Here is a 20099-nt window from a genome sequence, read left to right as displayed (position 1 = left end):
CTACTTCTGTGATTTCACTCGCCTGCCTGTCAGTCTCTTCTTTCTTTCTTTCTTTCTTGCTCTCTTGCTTTGGAACCTGCTGTGTGTCATAATGTCAGTACAACACTATGTTAAACAAAGTCCAGGAGGAAAAATCTCACATAAATATCCCAAATCCTTTCATTTCATGCTGCAGGGGAGCTGTTCATCGATCCCTCATCCTCTGCATGGCACCATAGACAAACATTTACTGCAGTCAGCGGCCAAAATTTTCAGCTCCACTGACTTTCACTTTTTATGGAGTCATTTTAAAGACACATGATCTCAAATAAAGTTAAAATGTGATGTTTACAACAATCTGGTATGAAATTGGTAGATATTCCATGGCTGGTTATTCTGTGCTTCACTGGAAGTTTGATTCATTTATTTATTCATTTATTTTGATAAATGAAAACCAACAAACCATATTTCAATGGAAACGGACATCAAACAAACATCCATTGTTTTGGTTAATGTCATATAACCACAATAATAACTAGAACAACTATAATAAAAGCATTAAAAGAGGTTAACAAGCTTTCCTCATAGAAGCACATCAACCCCCAGCCCTTTCATGCCAATAGAACACCACACATTGCACCCTTGTGCACTTATATTTGTAAGTTTAATGTCATGGATTGCAATCTAGAAATGTTTCTACCTTGATTTATAACAACAGCCACATGGCAGGAGGTGACAGCAACAACAGAGAGAATAAAAAAGGGGAATGCACTTGATGACAGACAGACGCTGCAAGGAATGCTGTTGGAGAAAATGAGTTTTGTTCTCTGGAGGCTCAGAGAGAGAAAGAAATAAGAAGGGAAGAATGAAGGAAGGAAGAAAGAAAGAAAGATCGTTGTCTTGCTTGAGGCCTTGTTGGGTGTAGTTGTGAAAGGACGAGGGAGGATTTGTCATTCACATCCACTTCTCTCTCTTTATCTTGCTCTCTCACACACACACGGACACACTCACTTTGCCATCTGTTCCTCCTTGAGGAACAGTAAACCCAAATCTCCTCCAAAAAATGCAAAATGCAGCGATATGTCTCCACAGTTTATGCATGTGCATTGTGAGGAAGTTATATTCGTCTTGCTGGTGTCTGACGAGGCATTGCTGCTGAGCTGCAGCCAAAATACTCCATTTGACCTAGATCGTCTCTGAGCCCGGCTAGCGTATGCATGCGTGTGTGTTTATGTGTCTGTGCATCCTAGTTCTGTCTATTTCTCAGCAATAAAATGACTTTTGGACATTGTCCATAATGATATAAGCTTTCCCTGCCTCCCTGTCATCTGTCTCTCTGATAATCGTTGGGTTTGTGCCAGCTTTAACGGCAGTTCTCTTTTTTTATTTCTGTTTCTCTGACTTTAGTTTGATTTCCCATCACTCTGTTTCAGTTTTTTTTCTTTTCTTCCATTCCTGCAAGGGAACTGGGAAACTTGTCATCTACAGTGTCTGCGTGTGGATGTGCGAAAAAGGGTTTATTTGTTACAGTGACATAGTGCTGACCCTGCGCTTTACCTCTCAAGCTAAACCTGCACACCGCTAAGTGTTTCCTGTATTTTGAGCTGTGAAGATATAATAAAACTCGAATGGCCCACTTTGCTCTGCGGTTGCTGTGAAAAGGTACCTTGGATTTTAAGCAAACCCAGACAATCCCACAATTTGACCCTTCTTCCCACCTTAGTGAAAGTGAGAAGAAGAACTTCCTCTTGACAGGAAGAGACTTTCAGCTGAACCACGCTCAGACATGGGCAGCCATTTACTGTGAACAGTCAGCGGAGAGAAGTTAGAGGCAATACAAAAACTGAGGGAGAGAGTAAACAAAATGAAATGATGTAGGCTGAGTAGATGGGGCACATTTGGGAAGTTGACATAAGCTGACAAGAAAGACTGTACTACAGTTTATTTGTTGGGGTAGCGTCTGGTGAAGTCAAAAGCCTATGGTGGAGGAGTTTCTATGAGGATGTCAGTCATGGTTCTATTCGGCATTAAAAACACTAGAGCTTGGTGCCAGTTTAGCTCAGTGCACTAAAAGGGTGGCCACATGCCGTACAGCTAAGAGCGGCCGGCCTGGGTTCGAGCGCAACCCACAGTCCTTTGCTGCATGTCTGCCCCTGCTTTCCTGGCCTCTCCTCACTGCGTCCGACAAATAAAGCTGAAAAAGGCCAAATAAATAAATAAATACACAGGAGCTCAACTACGAGGGGAAATAAAGGACCAGTATAAGATTTGTAGAGGAATTTCTTTCACTAAGGTATTAATCACATTATTTCATTGTTTTAACATGTCTGACACTCATACTTAAGACAAATGGTAGGGGGTGTAGCAAAGATGTTGGGGGGAAAACAGGAACTCCAGAGGACCAGTCTTTTGTCTCTTGAGGACTCTGGGAAGTAGCAAGGGAGTGTGAAACAGCTGTGTACTGCCTTTTGTTCCTGGAGAAGGTATTTAACTGAGAGGTTGACTTTGGCTCAGAGAGACTCTGCTGACCCTGCCCCGTGGTCATGCAGGGGCTTCACAAGCTTGTTTGTATGTTCTTTGTGTGTGCTTGGAAATAAAAGAATGCTAGCTACCGCTCACCGCTCGTCTGCAGGCTTTATTTAAGTGGAAAAACTTCCACAACAAAATGGCGCTGCGAGCAGGGTGGTCCGTGTGGTCGCTGAACAACGGTTCCGTGAACGGGCTGATCACCCCTGAGGGAAAAGGTACCTTTGTCCTACCAGCTGTTGAAGCAAAGGAAATGGAGGAGTCACGGAGCCGTGTGTTTCAGTCACCACCGAGATCATCGATTTTGAGGGGACTTCTGCAGATGGGTGAGTTGTAGCTAACTTGTATACAGTCATGGAGAGTTTTTTGTCTGGCCGAGGGGGAGAACGCTGGCCGACCCCGGAGTTCGAGTCTCCGGGAGGAAAACCTGGTGGTTTGAGGCCCCAGGCTTGTGTTGGGTACGGCTCATCACAAGGACAGTGGCTCGCGCACGTTGTTGGGGAGAAGCCGGCCCAGACCTGTGTTCAGTCCAAGTACGTCACAGGAACGGCGGTTCGGGTACACTGTCGGGATCCATCTCTGTGTACTATAGTGCACGGAGTGGCGGTGTTCGTTCCTTGGTCCGTAGAAGGCAAGGGCCTCACGGGGGACGCCTCGTGTAGTAAAATGGGATCTAGATCCAGTAGATCGGCAGACGTTCCACCAGGCGGCCAGAGACAAAACTCAATATGTGACTGTGGTAAGAATTGAGTAAATGTGTAGTGTGTAAGATTGCAGAGAATGGTTGTGTGGGAAAAGTTGATGTGTGTGTAAAAAAAACAGTGAGAAACGGGGTTACAAAATGTTGGAAATGGGGAACAAAGAAAAAAAAAAAAAAAAATAGAGGAGTGTAGAAATGTGTGTAACAGTTGTTTCCAACTAGAGGGAGAAGGTGGTACTGCAGGCCACCAGCTCCCCTAGGGTGGACACACACAAAATTAGCAAAATTGTTGATAAAAATAAGCAAAATAGGAAGAGGGTTTGGTGTTTTTCAACGTAGAACAACTACAATCTCTCTGGGTTTTTAAGAAAAGGGAATTCAGAACCAGAGAGGGGAGAGGTGTTGTTTTAAGCAATGAGAAGAATGATCAAAATGTCTCAGTGTGTCACTTGCAGGTGAAGAACAGACCTGGATCAATTTTCCACGTGCAGCAGTCGGAAGAAAATTATAGGTTAACACCATTAGAAACACTCAAGCCAAGCTTTGGCTAAATTGTTTTACAGCTTAACTTCCATGTGTTTGTCACCCTGAGAACACAAGCTCCAAGAATCTCTCCCTGAAGACAAGAAATGCAGTTCCAGAACAACGAGATGGATCTCAAGAGCTCACAGCAGCATCCTGAGCAGTGAAGAAAAGGTCCAGCAGCAGCAGCTGTGCAAGACAGCGACAGCAAGGAGAAAAATGGCATCATCATGACTGGATGGATGGATGTGCATTTCCAACGAGCTGCACCTTCACTGTGTGTGAATGGACTTTTGAAAAGACTGCCTGAGTTGGACATTTGCCACTTTCGGCGCAAAAATGGCAAAATGACACAGTGGAAAACAAAGGACAAAGCTGAAAGACAACTGACTCTCACTGGACTGCTGCAAGGGGGAGAGATGAGATGAGACCACAGTCAAAGGAGAAGGGGACAACATGGAGGAAGGCTGTTGTAGTGTGGGAATGAAATTTGGGTTTAGGAAACTGGGAAGGAAAAACGACTGCCTTGCGTGGAGAATTGAGAAGTGTCTGGAGCACCGCAAAGAGGAGAGGTACACAAAAAATAACACAAACAGAAAAATGCATTAATCCTACTAACACAAACACACATGCAATGAAGCTCATGAAGACCAAATAGCATTTTAAGCATTTCTGTTACCATCATCTTGTCCAGTTAGCTTAGTAGGTTAAGAAGTGATACATAGACTAGTGAACTAGTATTATTTTTGGGGAAGGATGATTGAATCATTGCAGGGGTGAACAGAATGCTGCGGGAGGGTCAGATGAGTGGGGACTAATAGATTATTGAGTTTCTGGTTTCTGATGTGTGAGGGAGGTCTTATCATGACACACATCTGGGTACATGGGGAAAACAAAAACTCATTTTCTAGTAGAATATTGCTGTTGTGTGAGGTGTGTGACTGGTGGATGAAAGTTTTTGGGATTTACTGATGCATTTTCTTTTGGTACCACTTTGAACCTGCCAATTAGTTTTGTTTTTTCATCATTCTAAGGAAGTATGCTTAGACAACTTCTAAAACTAGGCCTTCATATTTTTTGATTTTTAACAGTGCACTGAGATTTTTTTTGTTTGGCAATTTTCTCTTTTTCAAGCAGGCCTGCAAGATCGGAATCGAAAGCGCTACACAACATGTTGATCAATCGCAAGTGAGCTTCTCCAAAATTAAAATGGGCTCAGGAGAAAGCCACTTATTTGGGACAATCAGAAAACAAGTCCCTGGCAAAAAGGATTCAGCGAGGTAATCCAGTCTAAATTCTTTTTTTTCCTTTTTGAAATTACGTCATTGCTGGCAGTAGAAACTTATTGCGACACAAGAGGTTCTGCTATCAGCAATAAACACGGGGATTGACTGGACTGACAAAAACCTGACTGACTTGACACCAATATGCAAGATTGCACCTCCACCCAGAGAGACAAAAGGGTGGATGTATATATGTATGTTTCTTTTACAGGAGCAGAAAGGTGACAGCAATGGGTTGCATGGGCTTTTGAACGGTGCTGACTTAACCTTTTAATTGCCACTTTCTGTGTCTTTGTGAATTTACCAGCGGTGTGTTATTCATGACCTTGTATTGTTTACAGTGCAGAGGTCACTGTGAGAAAGTGTGCATACAGACGCGCTGCGCTAACATCTATATCACTTTCTCCACAGCAGAGGGCTAATCATATGATCTAATCACATGATTTACAGCAGGACACACCACTGGCTAATGTTTTTTTTTCCTTACAACAGGGCCTGGAGTAAAGCTACTTCAGGGGAGAAGCCCTGAGAATTTTTAAGAGACAATGCACAACTTTATTGTGCATGTCTAATTGTGTTAAGCTAACATAGGGCAAAAGAGGGTTTTTTCCGGGGAAGTTTTCATTTTTAAATTGCAGGAACCGTGACATGAAGGATATGGAAGGATTGACTGAGGCGCAGATGCAAACTGTGACTAGGAGAGAACGCTTCAAGTGGACCAGTGAGAAGCAGGGACCATCTGCAGGACAACAGACAAACGACAGTGGGCTTCCAAAGGATTATCACGAGGAGATTTTGAACAGCAAAATCTTAAAAATAAAATGAAAGAGTTTCGACGTTGACGCTGAGGAAGACAACTAAGGTGTACGACGTGCTCTGCCTTAAATCTACAGCTGCGTTGGAACAGAAATCGAGGGATGGAGAGAGCGTGCTAAGCTCCAAAAGTGACAGCGCAAGGAAGATCAGCGTTGGAGTTATGACTCTGTAATGGCACAGACGCCAGGAGCCATGACTGTGACAGAGAATGACCACCTAATGCTGTTTCACTTTGCCATGCAAAGTACTTTGACACTCTGGAGAAGACCTTTCCTCTGTATCATTGTTGTTTCCATTTGCATGTGAGAGCTTAGATTGTGGGGAAGATTAAAGATGAACAAAGGGTGGTGGGAGAACAGTGAAGTGTGGATACACAGTGTGAAACTCCTTTAAGTGTACAATAATGTTGATGTAATATGCAGAATGTCAGGAAAGAAATTCTGGTTTAATGTGATTCTTGATTTTAGAATCAAAGGGTGGGATTGTAGAGGAATTTCTTTCACTAAGGTATTAATCACATTATTTCATTGTTTTAACATGTCTGACACTCATACTTAAGACAAATGGTAGGGGGTGTAGCAAAGATGTTGGGGGGAAAACAGGAACTCCAGAGGACCAGTCTTTTGTCTCTTGAGGACTCTGGGAAGTAGCAAGGGAGTGTGAAACAGCTGTGTACTGCCTTTTGTTCCTGGAGAAGGTATTTAACTGAGAGGTTGACTTTGGCTCAGAGAGACTCTGCTGACCCTGCCCCGTGGTCATGCAGGGGCTTCACAAGCTTGTTTGTATGTTCTTTGTGTGTGCTTGGAAATAAAAGAATGCTAGCTACCGCTCACCGCTCGTCTGCAGGCTTTATTTAAGTGGAAAAACTTCCACAACAGATTCATTAGAAGCTTCCTTGATAACACATGTATATACAGTTAGATTTATACATTTTTGGGCAGTGAGACTTGCCTCTGTACACCACCACACTGGATTTTAAAATCAAACAATCAGGATGTAACTGTGCAGTGCAGAAATGGCCATTCACTGTGTGATTTAATGGAATTAGATGACATGAAAAACTGTCCAAACTCCAAAGTGATTGTGGGAAATAACTCTGTGGTAGTATTGTGATAATATCAACTACTGACATTATTTTCATTTCTCCTAATATTTCTCCTGCAGTCTTGCATACTTGAGCTGCATTTTGGCTGTCTTGGCACAAAAAAATGCACCAAATGTGGAGATATTGTACTCTACAAGAACTCCTCCTCTGCTTTTGTGCAGTATTGTGGTGTTCCTGCAGGGCCTTCTTGCTTGTCTGTTTTGATTTTGATGTTTGACGTTGGTCTTCTCTCATATTATTGACATCTGTTACCCAAAAATTAAATCCTGTTTGGATGTGAAAAAGTGGGGCACAGATAATTGGACTGAATTAATTCTAGTCATCATTTTATTTGTATCTCTGCAGTGATGGATGGGCGGACAGGTATGATGTGACAGATGGCTATGTTAAGGAAGCGGCCGGCGGGATTACCATCAAGCTCCAGTCGGCTGACGTGAAATGGTTTGATGAATACTACCTTAAACTTCGTCCAGAAAACAATCACAGAAACCCTTGGTTTCCAGAGTTCTGGCAGCATCGTTTTCAGTGTCGACTAAAAGGTCACACCCAGGAGAACAGCAAGTACAACCGCACCTGCAGCAGTAAGTACAGACAGAAATAGAAATCCAGTCAAAAATAGACTGCCGTTATTGCACTTGAACATTTTTAATGGTAGAGTTACTATAGTTTACATTAGGTTTGTTATTGGTCAAGTCCCTTTACTCACATAAGAGATAACACCAGAAATTAACAGCTGTGCTTGAATACTGAAAGAAAAGAGGCTGACAACATATATTGTTTTGAGTGTGCATAACAGGCCACAGTACCAATCTGCATTTCTATTGATAGGTTTTTGTAATGGCTGCTGTTAATGCAAATAACAAACAAAGAGAATGTGTGAACACACAGTCACACACCTACACACAGATCACATGGATGCACAGAGCTTTCCAGTTCATCTGCAGCCATCTCGTGTGGCTGTGAGTGAACCCACCCTTTATTTTCAGCTTCTATCCGCCCCCATGTCTTTCTCTCTCTGTTCCTTTCCCCCCCATTCATAGGCAAAACAGTGTGTGAGCGTAGCATCAAAGGGACCCGTGTCTCATGTATTCTAATGAAATGGGACGTGAAATACAAATGAACAGGACACAGACAGAGACAGAAAGAAAATGAGACACGGAGGTGGAAAGTAACTGATGAGGAAGAGGAATGACAGCGGTCTTTGATGTTTGGGGGGGGGGACAGTTTTTTCATAAAACCTAAAGGGGATATTAAGTTCTCTGATATGTTTGCCTTTTTTCTACCTACTGTTCCTCACTAACCCAACTGTCCATTTCCCCCAACTCTACCCCTTCACCTCTGCAGAGCGAGAGTCACTTCGGCAGCAATATGCACAGGACACTAAGATGGGATTTGTCATTAACGCCATCTACTCAATGGCATATGGCCTGCATAACATGCAACGGGCACTCTGCCCAGGTTACAAGGTAGGTGCTGCTCTGGTGGATGAATAAGGAGGGGTACACTAAGACATGCTACAGACAAAATGAGGGTAATGAAGAGATGGAGAGGGAAAATAGCAGGACTTACAGAGCCTAAGTATTGATGCCATGGTACAGTCGCCACGCGGCCCATTTTTGACTTGTTATCACATTATGTAAGTTGGTATCCAAAAGTCTGGGAACACCAGTAAAGATCCTTCTCCAAGGTCTTGCTGAGATTTCTGAAGGGTTTCAACAGTGCCTGTGGAGCAGCTACTTTACTATTTTCAGACTATTTTTTGAGCTCATTATCTGTGACAGCTGTTTTCCCCAAACATATATTTATTTCCGCTGCAAAAGTAAAACATGTTACAGGAGCTTTCACAAACTCCTGCAGGTTAAACTGGGCTGATCGAGCAGTTTCTATGGTGATTACATACAAGAGACTCTCAGCAAACTCACCAAAACAGACCACCAGCTTAGCAAGACTAATGCTAGGGAAAGAGGGTAAGAATTAGATGTAAAATGGTTACATTTTAGGTCCTGTCCTAGTTTGCATTTGATATAAGCTCTAAAGATTTGTGCAAAAAATCCCATACTCTAACAGGTAAAGAAAATTAATTAATATATTAATTATTTCCTGTTTGCATCTCCACACACAGCACTGTGTTACTGTGATGAAGTTACTTTTTCATCTCTTAGCAAACAAAGCTTGTTGTGCTGATGTTCTGACGATGATGTCCTGATTGTGCACTGGACAAGACAAATCCAGTTTCTGCAAAGCACTGCCATACACCCCCTCTCAGACCTCAGGTCTAGCCATAATCTAATGCACACTTAGTCTTTCTTTGCTTACAATAACAGTTTGACGTCTGACGCTATCACTTAGTTCTGATGCCACGATTCCAACTTTCAGCACACTACTTAGTAAGTAATGTTTTGCTTGAAAATTGAGGCGCAGCTAATAAAAGGTGAAAAAAGCAAGTGTATTTCCTTGAGCAAGCCTCTAGCTGTCATGTTTCAAAGAAAGGAAGAAACCGAACAAGGAAAGCTGACCTTTTTGTAAGATTTTATTTTGGGGCTCTTTTTAGGCTTTAGTTTTGACAGGACACTAAGTGGATAGGAGAGAAGGGAGGGAGATACTTGAACCAAGGCTCCTGCAGTAGCATTTCAGAATTTGGCACAGCTGCTCAAACTTGGGAGCTACATCACAACCCAAGAAAAAAATATTTTTTAAAGAGGTTTACACGGAAATATAATAGACATTGGACCCCGCTCCCAGGGGGCTGGGAGGAGGTGCTGGCCGTCAGATTGGGGTCTGGGATGCGGGGCCTCCCTGATACTGCAGATAAGGAGGTGGTCTGCTTGCCTCCACCCCAGAGAGAAGGGTTACATCTCCTGGGTTTAGGTGCGGCTTGCCCCTCTGGGGGCGGGGGTACCTGGACCTGGGATATAGAGTATGTTTGGGGAGTGCGGCTGTCTGTGCAGTGTCTATTTGTGTATGTCTACACGTTGGGTGAGTGCTGAGTATTTGGTTGTGCATATGGGGTGGCAATGCACGTTTGTGTCCGCGTGCGCCTGTTCGTCTGTGTCTATATGTCAGGTTGGGTCTTAGACTCAACCTCTCTGGGTACATCTCAGGCCCTCCAAAGTACGGAGGCCTATCTCCCCTCACCACACTCCCTGCCGGTGGCTGATGCCCTCAGACGTTGGTGTTCCTTGTCGTCTGGGGCTGGGCGCTCATGTATGTACCAGCTCACTCCTGGTGGCCGATTGGCGGGGCCTGACGCCTGTGGCCCGGCTGGGCCCCTTCCGGGGGATGGGATGCCCTCAGGCCTCTGGCCTCTGGGCCTGAAGCTCGGTCCTCTCTAGCACAGCTGGCTGCTGGCAGAGCCCGCGGGCACGCCACTGCAACCCCCTCTGGCCTCTGCAACCCCCTCTGGCCTCTGCTCCGTAGCTGCTGGGTGACCTCTTGTTTGGGGCTCTACTCTTCCCAGGAGGGTGGCACGGTTCCCCCCCTTTTGGTGGTCCTCCTTGGGTCCTTGTACTCTGGGGCCTCTGGATATCTGGGGCCTGGATCTCCTCCATACCTGCTTCATACCCTGGGGGACGGGGCTATGGCTCCCCACACTCCCTAGCAGATCGTTACATGGAGAAACCTTTGGAATACAAGCATGCTGATCCACACAGGCGTGCACACAGGTGTACACATGGGTGTTCACAGACACGGACTACACCTTTCTTGGCTGCTGCCTCAAAGCACATTGTGCGCTGTCGATCTTGTGTGCTGCACAATATCGTTTAATATTTAGTATCTACTGCTAGCTAGTTTATTGTGATGGTGCTGTATTTATTATGTTGCTCTTTTTTTTGCTTGCTTTCTCTTCTGTTTTTTTTTTCTCCATACAGGTGATCCAGGTGTTTTGTTTGTTTTTCTTTCTTTCTTCCCCCCTTTCTCACCGTCTCTTCTCCCCTCTGGTTTTATTTCTCTCCCTCTCTTTCTTTCATTCTTTCTCCCTGTCCTATCCCCCAGTCTGTCTGTCCCGTTTGTAGCAACCGAAAATAAAATAAATTCATAATTATAATAAAGGTCAATCAAATGGACCAATATGGCAAGGCCATGATGATCCACTTGGTAAAATAAATCCGCTTGGCATCTTTCTTGGCCTTAAGACAACAATTCTAATGGCTAAAGATCCAAACGGGACACAAAAAAAAAAGAAGAAAAAAAAGACATTGGACCCCACTTTGCATTTATTCAGGAAAATGTAAATTAAAATGATGCCAAACACTGATAGTATTTGTCAAACTTCATATTTACTTAGAAATTCAGGAAAAAAAAAAAGCTAAATGTAAACCATTTTAAGTATAGAGCAGCACGATTCTGTATTTTTGGCACCAAACCCCCGTTTCTGCTTCACCTCTACATACTTTGTGGGGATGACTTAAAATTCATTAATGCAAAAATGTCAACATGGGCTTAATTTTAACTAAACCTTATGAGATGATTGTGAAAATGTTGCACTGTTTGGCTTGCATAGAATAGGCACTGCATAGGAAACCATACTGCCACGCTGTCCTTCTCACTTTTTCTAGAATGTGGCGAGCCGACTCACCTCAACAGCTGATTGGTTAAATTTTATCTTTACATTGTGTTGCTTCCAAAGTACAGTGAACATGTTTTGAGAATAATAATTAATTGAAAGGCCAGTTGTACACAATTTATTTCCATAAAATTATGGAAATTTATGTTGTTAAAGCTGATGGTCATAACTGTTTTTCTGGGTGCGACATGACCATCTATGCGTTTTAAGGGCCTGTGTGATGCCATGCGACCCATTGATGGGGCTAGACTTCTGGACTTTTTGATGAAAACCAACTTCACCGGTGTGTCAGGGGAAGGAATCTTATTTGATGAAAACGGAGACTCACCCGGCAGGTAGGTGCTTTAAACTGTGCAGAGACATCATAGATCTCTTTGGAGTGCAAACAACCTCTCACTGTTGTTCAATGTGCACCTTTTGTTTACAGGTATGAAATAATGAACTTCAAAAAGATGGGGAAGGACTACTATGACTACATAAACGTCGGCAGTTGGGACAACAGAGGCTTAAAAATAGATGATGATGAAATCTGGCCCAGCAAAGAGAGCGTGATCAAGTCAGTCTGCAGTGACCCCTGTGACAAAGGGCAGATTAAGGTAAGATGAGTAATTTTCACACAGTAGACCCGGAATTAGATTAAAATAACTGAATAATAAAATTATTAGTATGATGAGTGTTTGAGGAATTTTCATTATCATCACAAACTGATTTGTATCATGTTTACGTTACCAGCCTACACCTCTTTCACCTCAGCCTGTATTCTACTTTTATACCAGACCTCTTTGCTCCTCCTACAGATCATTTATGTGACATGACTGAAAGTAAAGCTTCACATTAATACAGTGGCTTTGTTTGAACTCTGCTTATGCCGTGAGTGCGTATTCTGTCTCCTTCAGGTGATCCGTAAAGGTGAAGTGAGTTGCTGCTGGACGTGCACCCCCTGCAAAGAAAATGAATTTGTGTTTGATGAGTATACCTGCCAAGCCTGTGAGCTGGGCTCCTGGCCTAATAATGACCTCACAGGTCGGTATCTTTACCTGCAATCTCAGAAATACCCCAGGGATCATAAAAGATATAAAGAATATTCACATGATGGATTTTTTTTTCTTAATCCAGCCTGTCAGTGTGTATTACATATTAGCATCACACAGGAAATCCTAGAGAGAGAAAGTGAGAGGCATCCATTTACCATACCCTCCTCTTCCCTCCTCCTAGTTTTTTCTTCTCCACTCCCGTTTCCTCCCAGCCACTCCCTCTCTCTCATATCGTTAATTTGTTACCAACATGGTCACTCGTGTTTTAATTATTCTGCAACGAGAGCGGCTTGCCATGCAAATACACTTCAGTTGCAATGAAAATTTATTTCCTCTCCATTGCGTTCGAAGAGGTTGCCTATTGCCTTGTTGTTCTTTCAGCTTCTCATTATACTGCACGCTAGCTCCTCACCAAGCTCAATGATTAAAACATGAATTGAGACCTGCTGAAAATTCAGAGGGAGCTTCGCTGTCTGAGACAGAAGAATCTTTAAAAACTGAAACAGGGAGTAAATCAGTGCGAAAATGATCACCAGAAAGCTGACAGTGGAGAAAGAAGATAAAGGAACGGAGGCTTAATTGGGGTTATCCGTGTGTTCGTTAGTGTTCGTGAATGTGGGCTCAGAGTGTGTGACTACATGCATGTGTCTCGTTTCATCAACAATAAGTGCTGCGTGTCCCCCTACGGGGCTATATGGAACAGTAATAATGAGGTGTAAACAAACTGCTTGCCCTGTTCCACCAGCAGACATTTTGATCTTTCTCCTTGAGGCCAAAAGAAATCTGAGGAAAAAAAATATTAAAGATAAAAAGGGGAGGGGGAAAAAGGTAAAGGAGCAGAGGGAAAAGGTAAAGCAAAGTCTCAGCTGACAAGGACAGAAGTGGGAGCGAAAACCATTGAAAGGATGTGGAATAGTTTTTCAGACAGCAGTGGAGCAAAAACAAGAAAAGACTGGGAGAGGAAAAAGACTTAAAAAATAAAGTCATGGTGAAAGTGGGATAGATGATGAATAGAGGCTCCATTGTGAGCAGCAGCAAGGGAGAGTGAAAGAAGGAGAAAAAGGGAGGATTAGCTATGGGATTTGAGCCTCTTTGCTGATTGGTAATGTTCCACAGTCTGAGTCTGAGATTGTTTGAAAAACTTTATTTTCACTCTTCCTTTCGTGCACCAGTTTGGTTTACAGTCAAGCGTTGCAGCATTTCCTGCAGGTTCCATGAACTAACTAATTATCAAATTGCTGACTTTGCAAATGCTTCCTGACTGCTCTGAGAAAGCCCACGAGGAAAAACACTGATCTGGGATTTCCCACCCAGCATCTAGATTAATTGGAGCTAAATTTCCACCCACCTTACGTTGTCATTAGTGGGTGGTCTTGAGCTTGTATGACTGGAAAAAACAGGTACTGTAGTTATTGTTTTTGAGTTTGTTTATTATGTGGAACAGCTGTATAGGTATAGATTTAACAGCATAAACATAACATCATAAATATTCTTAAGATGAGAAAGAAACAGATATGGATACATTAAATTATTTTAAATTGTATTTCAGAAAGATTTTAATTTGTTTTCATACCATTAATATTTCACTTTGGGCTTTTCAGTCATTTCAGTCTGAAAGTCCTGCCTGACTTTGCTTCTCTGTTTGTTTACTGGCCCTTTGGCTCCCATTTATGCTTTTGTTTACGCCCTTAGACCTAATCTCATTACTGATTTAATAAACTTTGTTAACCATGTTAAATACAAAGTTTATGGATTTCTTAAGTTATTTCTTTAATGATCTTTTTCTCTGTTTGCATGCAGAGAAAATGGAAGAAACAAAGGTTAAAAAATAAAATGTACAGGGGGCAGAAAGATAATTAGAAAGAGACTATTTGCATTTCTTCCCTCTAAAGTATGTCTAGACTGACCAATAATTCAGCAAGCATTAAGACGGCTCGTAATTAGAACTGTCCCTTTAATTAATGACACTTTATCTCCTTGCCTATGAGGAAGACAGAGATGGAGGTAGAGAATTACAGGAGTAGGTGGGAGGTATGAGGATGAGGAGAGATAAGGAAGATATTCAGGGAAATAGAAGCGGGCAGAGTGATGGATGGATTATTACAAAGAAATGGTGAGCAACAGGAGACAGACAAGAAATGGTGAATGACAGGGAAGGAGGAAGAAAGACCAGGAGGATGGATAAGAAGAAAAAAGTGAGGTACAAAGACGTATTTGTAAAGTATTATTAGAAGTAGTATTCCAAATAGCAGGGAAGGAGGTGCAAGGGAAAAAAAATAAAACTGTAATTTGTGATAAATAAAGGTCCCATAGTTCAATAGTGGAGAGATTTCATACTGATAGTAATTAAACAGTCATAATCTCATTTGGGCACCTACACCAACAACCCCCTTCCTTCCTCCCTGTTTGCTTCTCATGCTTTTTATACTAAATCAGATCCACATCTGTATACAAAAGTTGCATACTTTGCAGGCAAAGCTCAGCACAACGGATAACTCGCAAGCGTTTCTTGCCTGGAGGTCTAACATGTACAACTCTAACCACGACCTGTGCGAGCTGTTGGACCTTTAGAAAGCAACCGAAGTCCAATTTTATTCAGAATGGTTAAAACTGGATATAAGAAAAAGAAAGTGTGAGAATGAGCATAAAGTAAAGGCTGAACAATAGTTTGCCATTGTTACCTAAATCTTATTATCCATATATATTCCTGTGTGTCACATGTCAAATAAACTGATGATCAGTGAATAATCTTTTCTGAACAAATACATTAACAAACTGATGTCCCCCACGTCCCCAGGCTGTGACCCAATACCAGTGGAATACCTTCGATGGGGAGACCCCGAACCCATTGCTGCTGTGGTATTTGCCTGCCTCGGTCTAATGGCTACATTTTTTGTCACTGCAGTCTTTATTAGGTAACATATCCCTTTTATTTCTTAAAATCATTGAATTTTTGAAATTGTTTTCCTTCCTGTTTATTTAAATTCTTGCTTGCGTGTGTTTATGAATGTGGATATTCAGATTCCGGGACACTCCAGTCGTGAAATCTTCCAGTAGGGAACTGTGTTACATAATACTGGCAGGTATCTGTTTGGGATACCTGTGTACCTTTAGCCTCATAGCCAAACCCCACGTCATCCATTGCTACCTCCAGCGACTGGGAATAGGCCTGTCACCTGCCATGAGCTACTCTGCACTTGTCACCAAGGTAAGGCCTGAGTGAAATGGTGGGTCCACAAGTTGTGAAAAGTGTGCAGTTAATGTGTTTTTCATTGATATGACTGCATAATAACAGTGAGTGCTCTGTAGGAACGGAGAACGCAGATTGCAGCATATTCAGTATGTACTATATGTCCTGACGATGTTTGGAATCTGACCCCAGACAAACCGCATTGCTCGGATCCTGGCAGGAAGCAAGAAGAAGATCTGCACAAAGAAACCTCGCTTCATGTCTGCCTGTGCTCAGCTTATCATTGCCTTCCTCCTCATACTGCTACAGCTGGGCATCATTGTGGCTCTCTTCCTCATGGAGCCCCCAGAGGTAGGCTCTGTGTGTTTTAATAGAAAAAATATCATCAGAAGGAGGAGAGAAACCAGAAGATTAATAAAATAAAACAAAATAAACAATAAGCAGAGGATGTTAAGTTTGAAATATAACAGATTGCAGATTTGCCCTATTAGAAATTAGGAGAGTGTCTTATTGGATTTTTGTATTTTGAGTTCTGTTAAATGTGTTAAACTACTTCACCGGTTTCACATGTTTCCTCAGGTGTTACACTGAGCATCTGAATGTCAACAGAAATTTCACTGTTAATAAATTATTGATTTGATTGGCAGATAAAAGGCAGTAAGAATTCAAACAAGACCAAAGCTTAAAATGTTAGTGTATACCCCTAAATGGATGTAGCCTAGCTGCATATTGAGACATCTACTTGTAAGTCTGTAGTTGTTCAATTTAAAATTTTCTGACAGCACATATAATTTGTAAAGTTGATTATCATCACATTTGATTCTTATCTGCTGAAATGCCTGAACTCCTTTTCAATAAACCAATAAATATTGTGCATCAGAAGTGGGCAGCATAAACATGAAATGTCAGTGAAATTACTTCCATAACTGTAACGTTACATTGACTTACTACGGTTAAAGACGTGACAGCAACAGTGTTGTCACACTTTGGATCACACGCATGTCACATTTCCTCTGGTGTCTGCAGGTCATCCACGACTATCCCAGCATCCGCCAGGTCAACCTCATTTGCAACACCACTAACCTCGGCGTGGTTGCCCCGCTGGGATACAACGGCCTGCTTATCCTTAGCTGCACCTTTTATGCCTTCAAGGTACGAAATAGTGTTTGTCACTTTTTCCCATTACCACTTCAATATCAAAAATACCTGTGACAATTTTGCATTAATTCTATAACACAGTATCGAACACGACGGAAACATGATGTTACAACTGGTAAAGCTGCCAGTTAGAGGTGGTTTAAAATCCAAAACTCTAAGCGCTGTTGACATGCAATAAAAGTTCAGTGTGTTGTTATCCGTAGAGAAACTCTGTATGAGTGTCTCTACATATGAGGAGTTTACACAGTCATAATGCAAAAAAAATTATTAAGCCACTGTGGTTTTGTCTCTCTAAAATCTTTTGGCGGCAGTAAATGAAATTATGTTACCCCAATCAAATTATAAAGTCAATGTTGTGATTATCCATGACCAGCGGCCATCCATTTTCTGCGGAGTATGAGAGCAGAATTGTAAAAAGAGACAGAAGATAAATGCACTGCACTTCAAACAAATAAATTAACCGAGTTTTAAACACAGCAGCTGAGTAAACCAATTTAACTTTGGAGGCTGAGGGTAAGGACCAAATGCCTCACCTAATTCACTTTAAGAGTGTGTATCGCTGTATATACTGTAAAGAACGTCTACATTTGCTTTATTTTTCTTGATCACAGCGAAATGCACATCAGGAATTGGGAAGGGAAATGAAGGAATGTTTACTTATGCTTCTCTTTCTCTTTCCCTCCAAGACCCGCAACGTCCCAGCTAATTTCAATGAGGCTAAGTACATTGCCTTTACAATGTACACCACCTGTATTATCTGGCTGGCATTTGTACCCATCTACTTTGGCTCTAACTACAAAATTATCACCATGTGCTTCAGTGTCAGCCTGAGTGCCACTGTGGCTCTGTGCTGCATGTTTGTACCCAAGGTAAGGTTGCTTTGCTTAAATTGCTTTTCATTTCATTCTGATTGCTTGTCTGTTGTTTTTATGAATATTACCTGAAACCGACTATAGTTGTAATCTAAATCTGTGCATAAACTACATTAAGCTTCATTGCAACCATTGCAACAGAGCTCACTGTTGGTCCCCACCAGTTGTGAGAATTTGAGTCAAATATTTGAATAGATAAATACTAAGATTCAAGAGAATGTCTCTTTTGATATTTTAATCACAGATGTTTCAGCACTTGTAATATCAGGATCTAGATTTTCTTGTACACTGTCACTACAGTAAAAAAAACAAACAAGAAATTCAGTCAATCAAAACTTAGCAGAAGCTTCTTTTGAGAATTTTCTTTTTATAATATGTTTAGAATATTAAGGTGAGTCATGAGAGGCTTGATTATTATTCTAAAAAAAAAAAAAGATTAAAAGACCAATTTGTGTAGCCAAGGCAATCAAAGTCTCTCCAGAAATTTGCATAGTGCCGTTTATCTTTGCAGTAAATGACAACAAGTAGTCACTGTTCATATCTAACCGTTTCCATCAGGTGTACATCATTCTGGCTAAACCAGAGCGTAATGTGCGTAGTGCCTTCACCACTAGCACGGTGGTGCGCATGCATGTGGGCGATGGCAAATCATCCTCAGCTGCCAGCCGCTCCTCCAGTCTGGTTAACCTGTGGAAACGGAGAGGCTCCACTGGAGAGACACTCAGGTATTTCTGCGTGTGTGGATTGTGTGTACCCAAGAGGCTTGTTGACCAGGTTAATGCCGGGTTGCTCTTCAGTTATATTCCAAGGCACCATTTCTCCAATAGCCCACTCTGAGACTATTTATGGTGTGTGCATGTACGTGTGTGTCGGTGTGTTTAAGCTCTCTAAGAGATTGATTCTCTGAACTCCATCGACTCTGTCTGACTGTTCTTCTGACCCTGACATGAACTGCAGACAATTGCCTAATGGAGATACAGCAAAGGAAGAGATTGGAATGAGCTGAAGAAGGGTTAAGGAAAATACTAAAAAGAGAATTATAAATGGAGAAGAAGATGCATAGAGAGAGAGATGAAGAGGGGAAGTGATAAGAAAAGAAGAAAAGAAAAGGGTAAAGGAGTAGTTTGATCAAAGAGACATAATAGCTTTCACACCCTGCTTAAGGCCATCCACAAGTCATCTACAGTGACAAGGAACCAATCAAAAGACACAAAGGGAGTGACGCAAAGCCACTTGCCCGAAATGAAAAGGGGAGAAAAAATAGACAAGAAATATTTTTGTTTGTCAGCAGGTTCCTCCAGCACACCCCGCTTGGCAAGCAAGATTTCAATCACACTCTTATATGAAATGTCACAAGTGTTTCCTTCTTCATTTGCTTTATTTTGCTCTTCCCCTTTTCTCTTATGGCCCTGTCATCCTCTGTGGGCGGTGATAATTGGCAGAGGGCTGTCTGTCTCTTCGGTGCAGGGCTGGAAACTGTTGCCTTTGAGGTGCTGTCATTGTGTAAACTGAACAGACACATACAGACATGAGTCCAGCAAACCCGAGGAAAAAGAAAAGACATGTTTGACTGATGTCTGAACTGTGGAAAAATACTGGATTTACCTTCAGGACATTCTCAGAAATTAAGGGAGTAAACAGACCTTAACAGGGTTCATCGACTTGTCCCCATACATGAATCAGTTTTGTTTTCTGGTGGAAACTTTTATAAATGTTCTACCTGGAATCTGTTCAGTGGGTTCTGATAAATAGTGATAAACCTGAAATCTTCAGTGAAAGGTTTAAAGTTTGGAAACCAAACATTAAAAGTAAGAAACAAATGTGATTTGAATTTTATTCGTCTCATTTTAAAAATCATCACAGGAAGCTAAATCTGGCAGTGGCAAGCAGCAAGTGTGTTGTGTGGTCAAACTATTCCTGCCTTGTTCATTGCACTGAGAGCAGGTGCATGATGGCTTGTGGTGTTATGGGCCAAATGTTCTTCCTCGGATGCCCACAGATATCACAGTAGTAATATGTGTGGTGAAAGTGACTGTAAGAGTCGAATTCAAGGTGATTATCCAACAAAAAGAAGATGAGTACATTCTAGGATGTGGTCTTTATCCAGTGCCCTTTCTTTGGAGGCTTGGACACAATGGACTATTCCAATATAAACTGCCGTTACCTCTGTGGGTAGTAGTGTGAGACCCAGCTCTCATCAACAAGCTGATTCCTTCATAAAAAAAAGTCAGTTTCAGATAAAAGTTGATGTTTGCTCTCAATCTTTAATTTAGATTTTTTCTAATTCATTCTGTGAAATTTGTGATCTTTCGTAACTTCTTCTTAACAGATCAGAATTCATATGTAATAA

General features: G+C 41.9%; 1 protein-coding gene across 2 annotated transcripts in view; it reads left to right on the top strand.

Moving 5' to 3' along the window:
- grm5b (glutamate receptor, metabotropic 5b) overlaps nucleotides 1-20099 on the top strand; it is an 85453-nt gene that overhangs the window by 54441 nt on the left and 10913 nt on the right. For both annotated transcript variants that reach the window (XM_085184164.1, XM_085184165.1), the window contains exons 7-17: nucleotides 7277-7512; nucleotides 8276-8397; nucleotides 11706-11830; nucleotides 11923-12091; nucleotides 12392-12518; nucleotides 15327-15444; nucleotides 15551-15737; nucleotides 15912-16070; nucleotides 16746-16871; nucleotides 17564-17746; nucleotides 18308-18474. In XM_085184164.1, coding sequence (XP_085040290.1) covers nucleotides 7277-7512; nucleotides 8276-8397; nucleotides 11706-11830; nucleotides 11923-12091; nucleotides 12392-12518; nucleotides 15327-15444; nucleotides 15551-15737; nucleotides 15912-16070; nucleotides 16746-16871; nucleotides 17564-17746; nucleotides 18308-18474 — 1719 coding nt within the window. The remainder of the gene's footprint in view (nucleotides 1-7276; nucleotides 7513-8275; nucleotides 8398-11705; nucleotides 11831-11922; nucleotides 12092-12391; nucleotides 12519-15326; nucleotides 15445-15550; nucleotides 15738-15911; nucleotides 16071-16745; nucleotides 16872-17563; nucleotides 17747-18307; nucleotides 18475-20099) is intronic.

Source organism: Neolamprologus multifasciatus, chromosome 14 (assembly GCF_963576455.1).
Source record: "Neolamprologus multifasciatus chromosome 14, fNeoMul1.2, whole genome shotgun sequence".
NCBI lineage: Eukaryota > Metazoa > Chordata > Actinopteri > Cichliformes > Cichlidae > Neolamprologus > Neolamprologus multifasciatus.
Note: the sequence above shows the minus strand (reverse complement) of the source record. Positions and strands in the feature narration are given on the sequence as shown.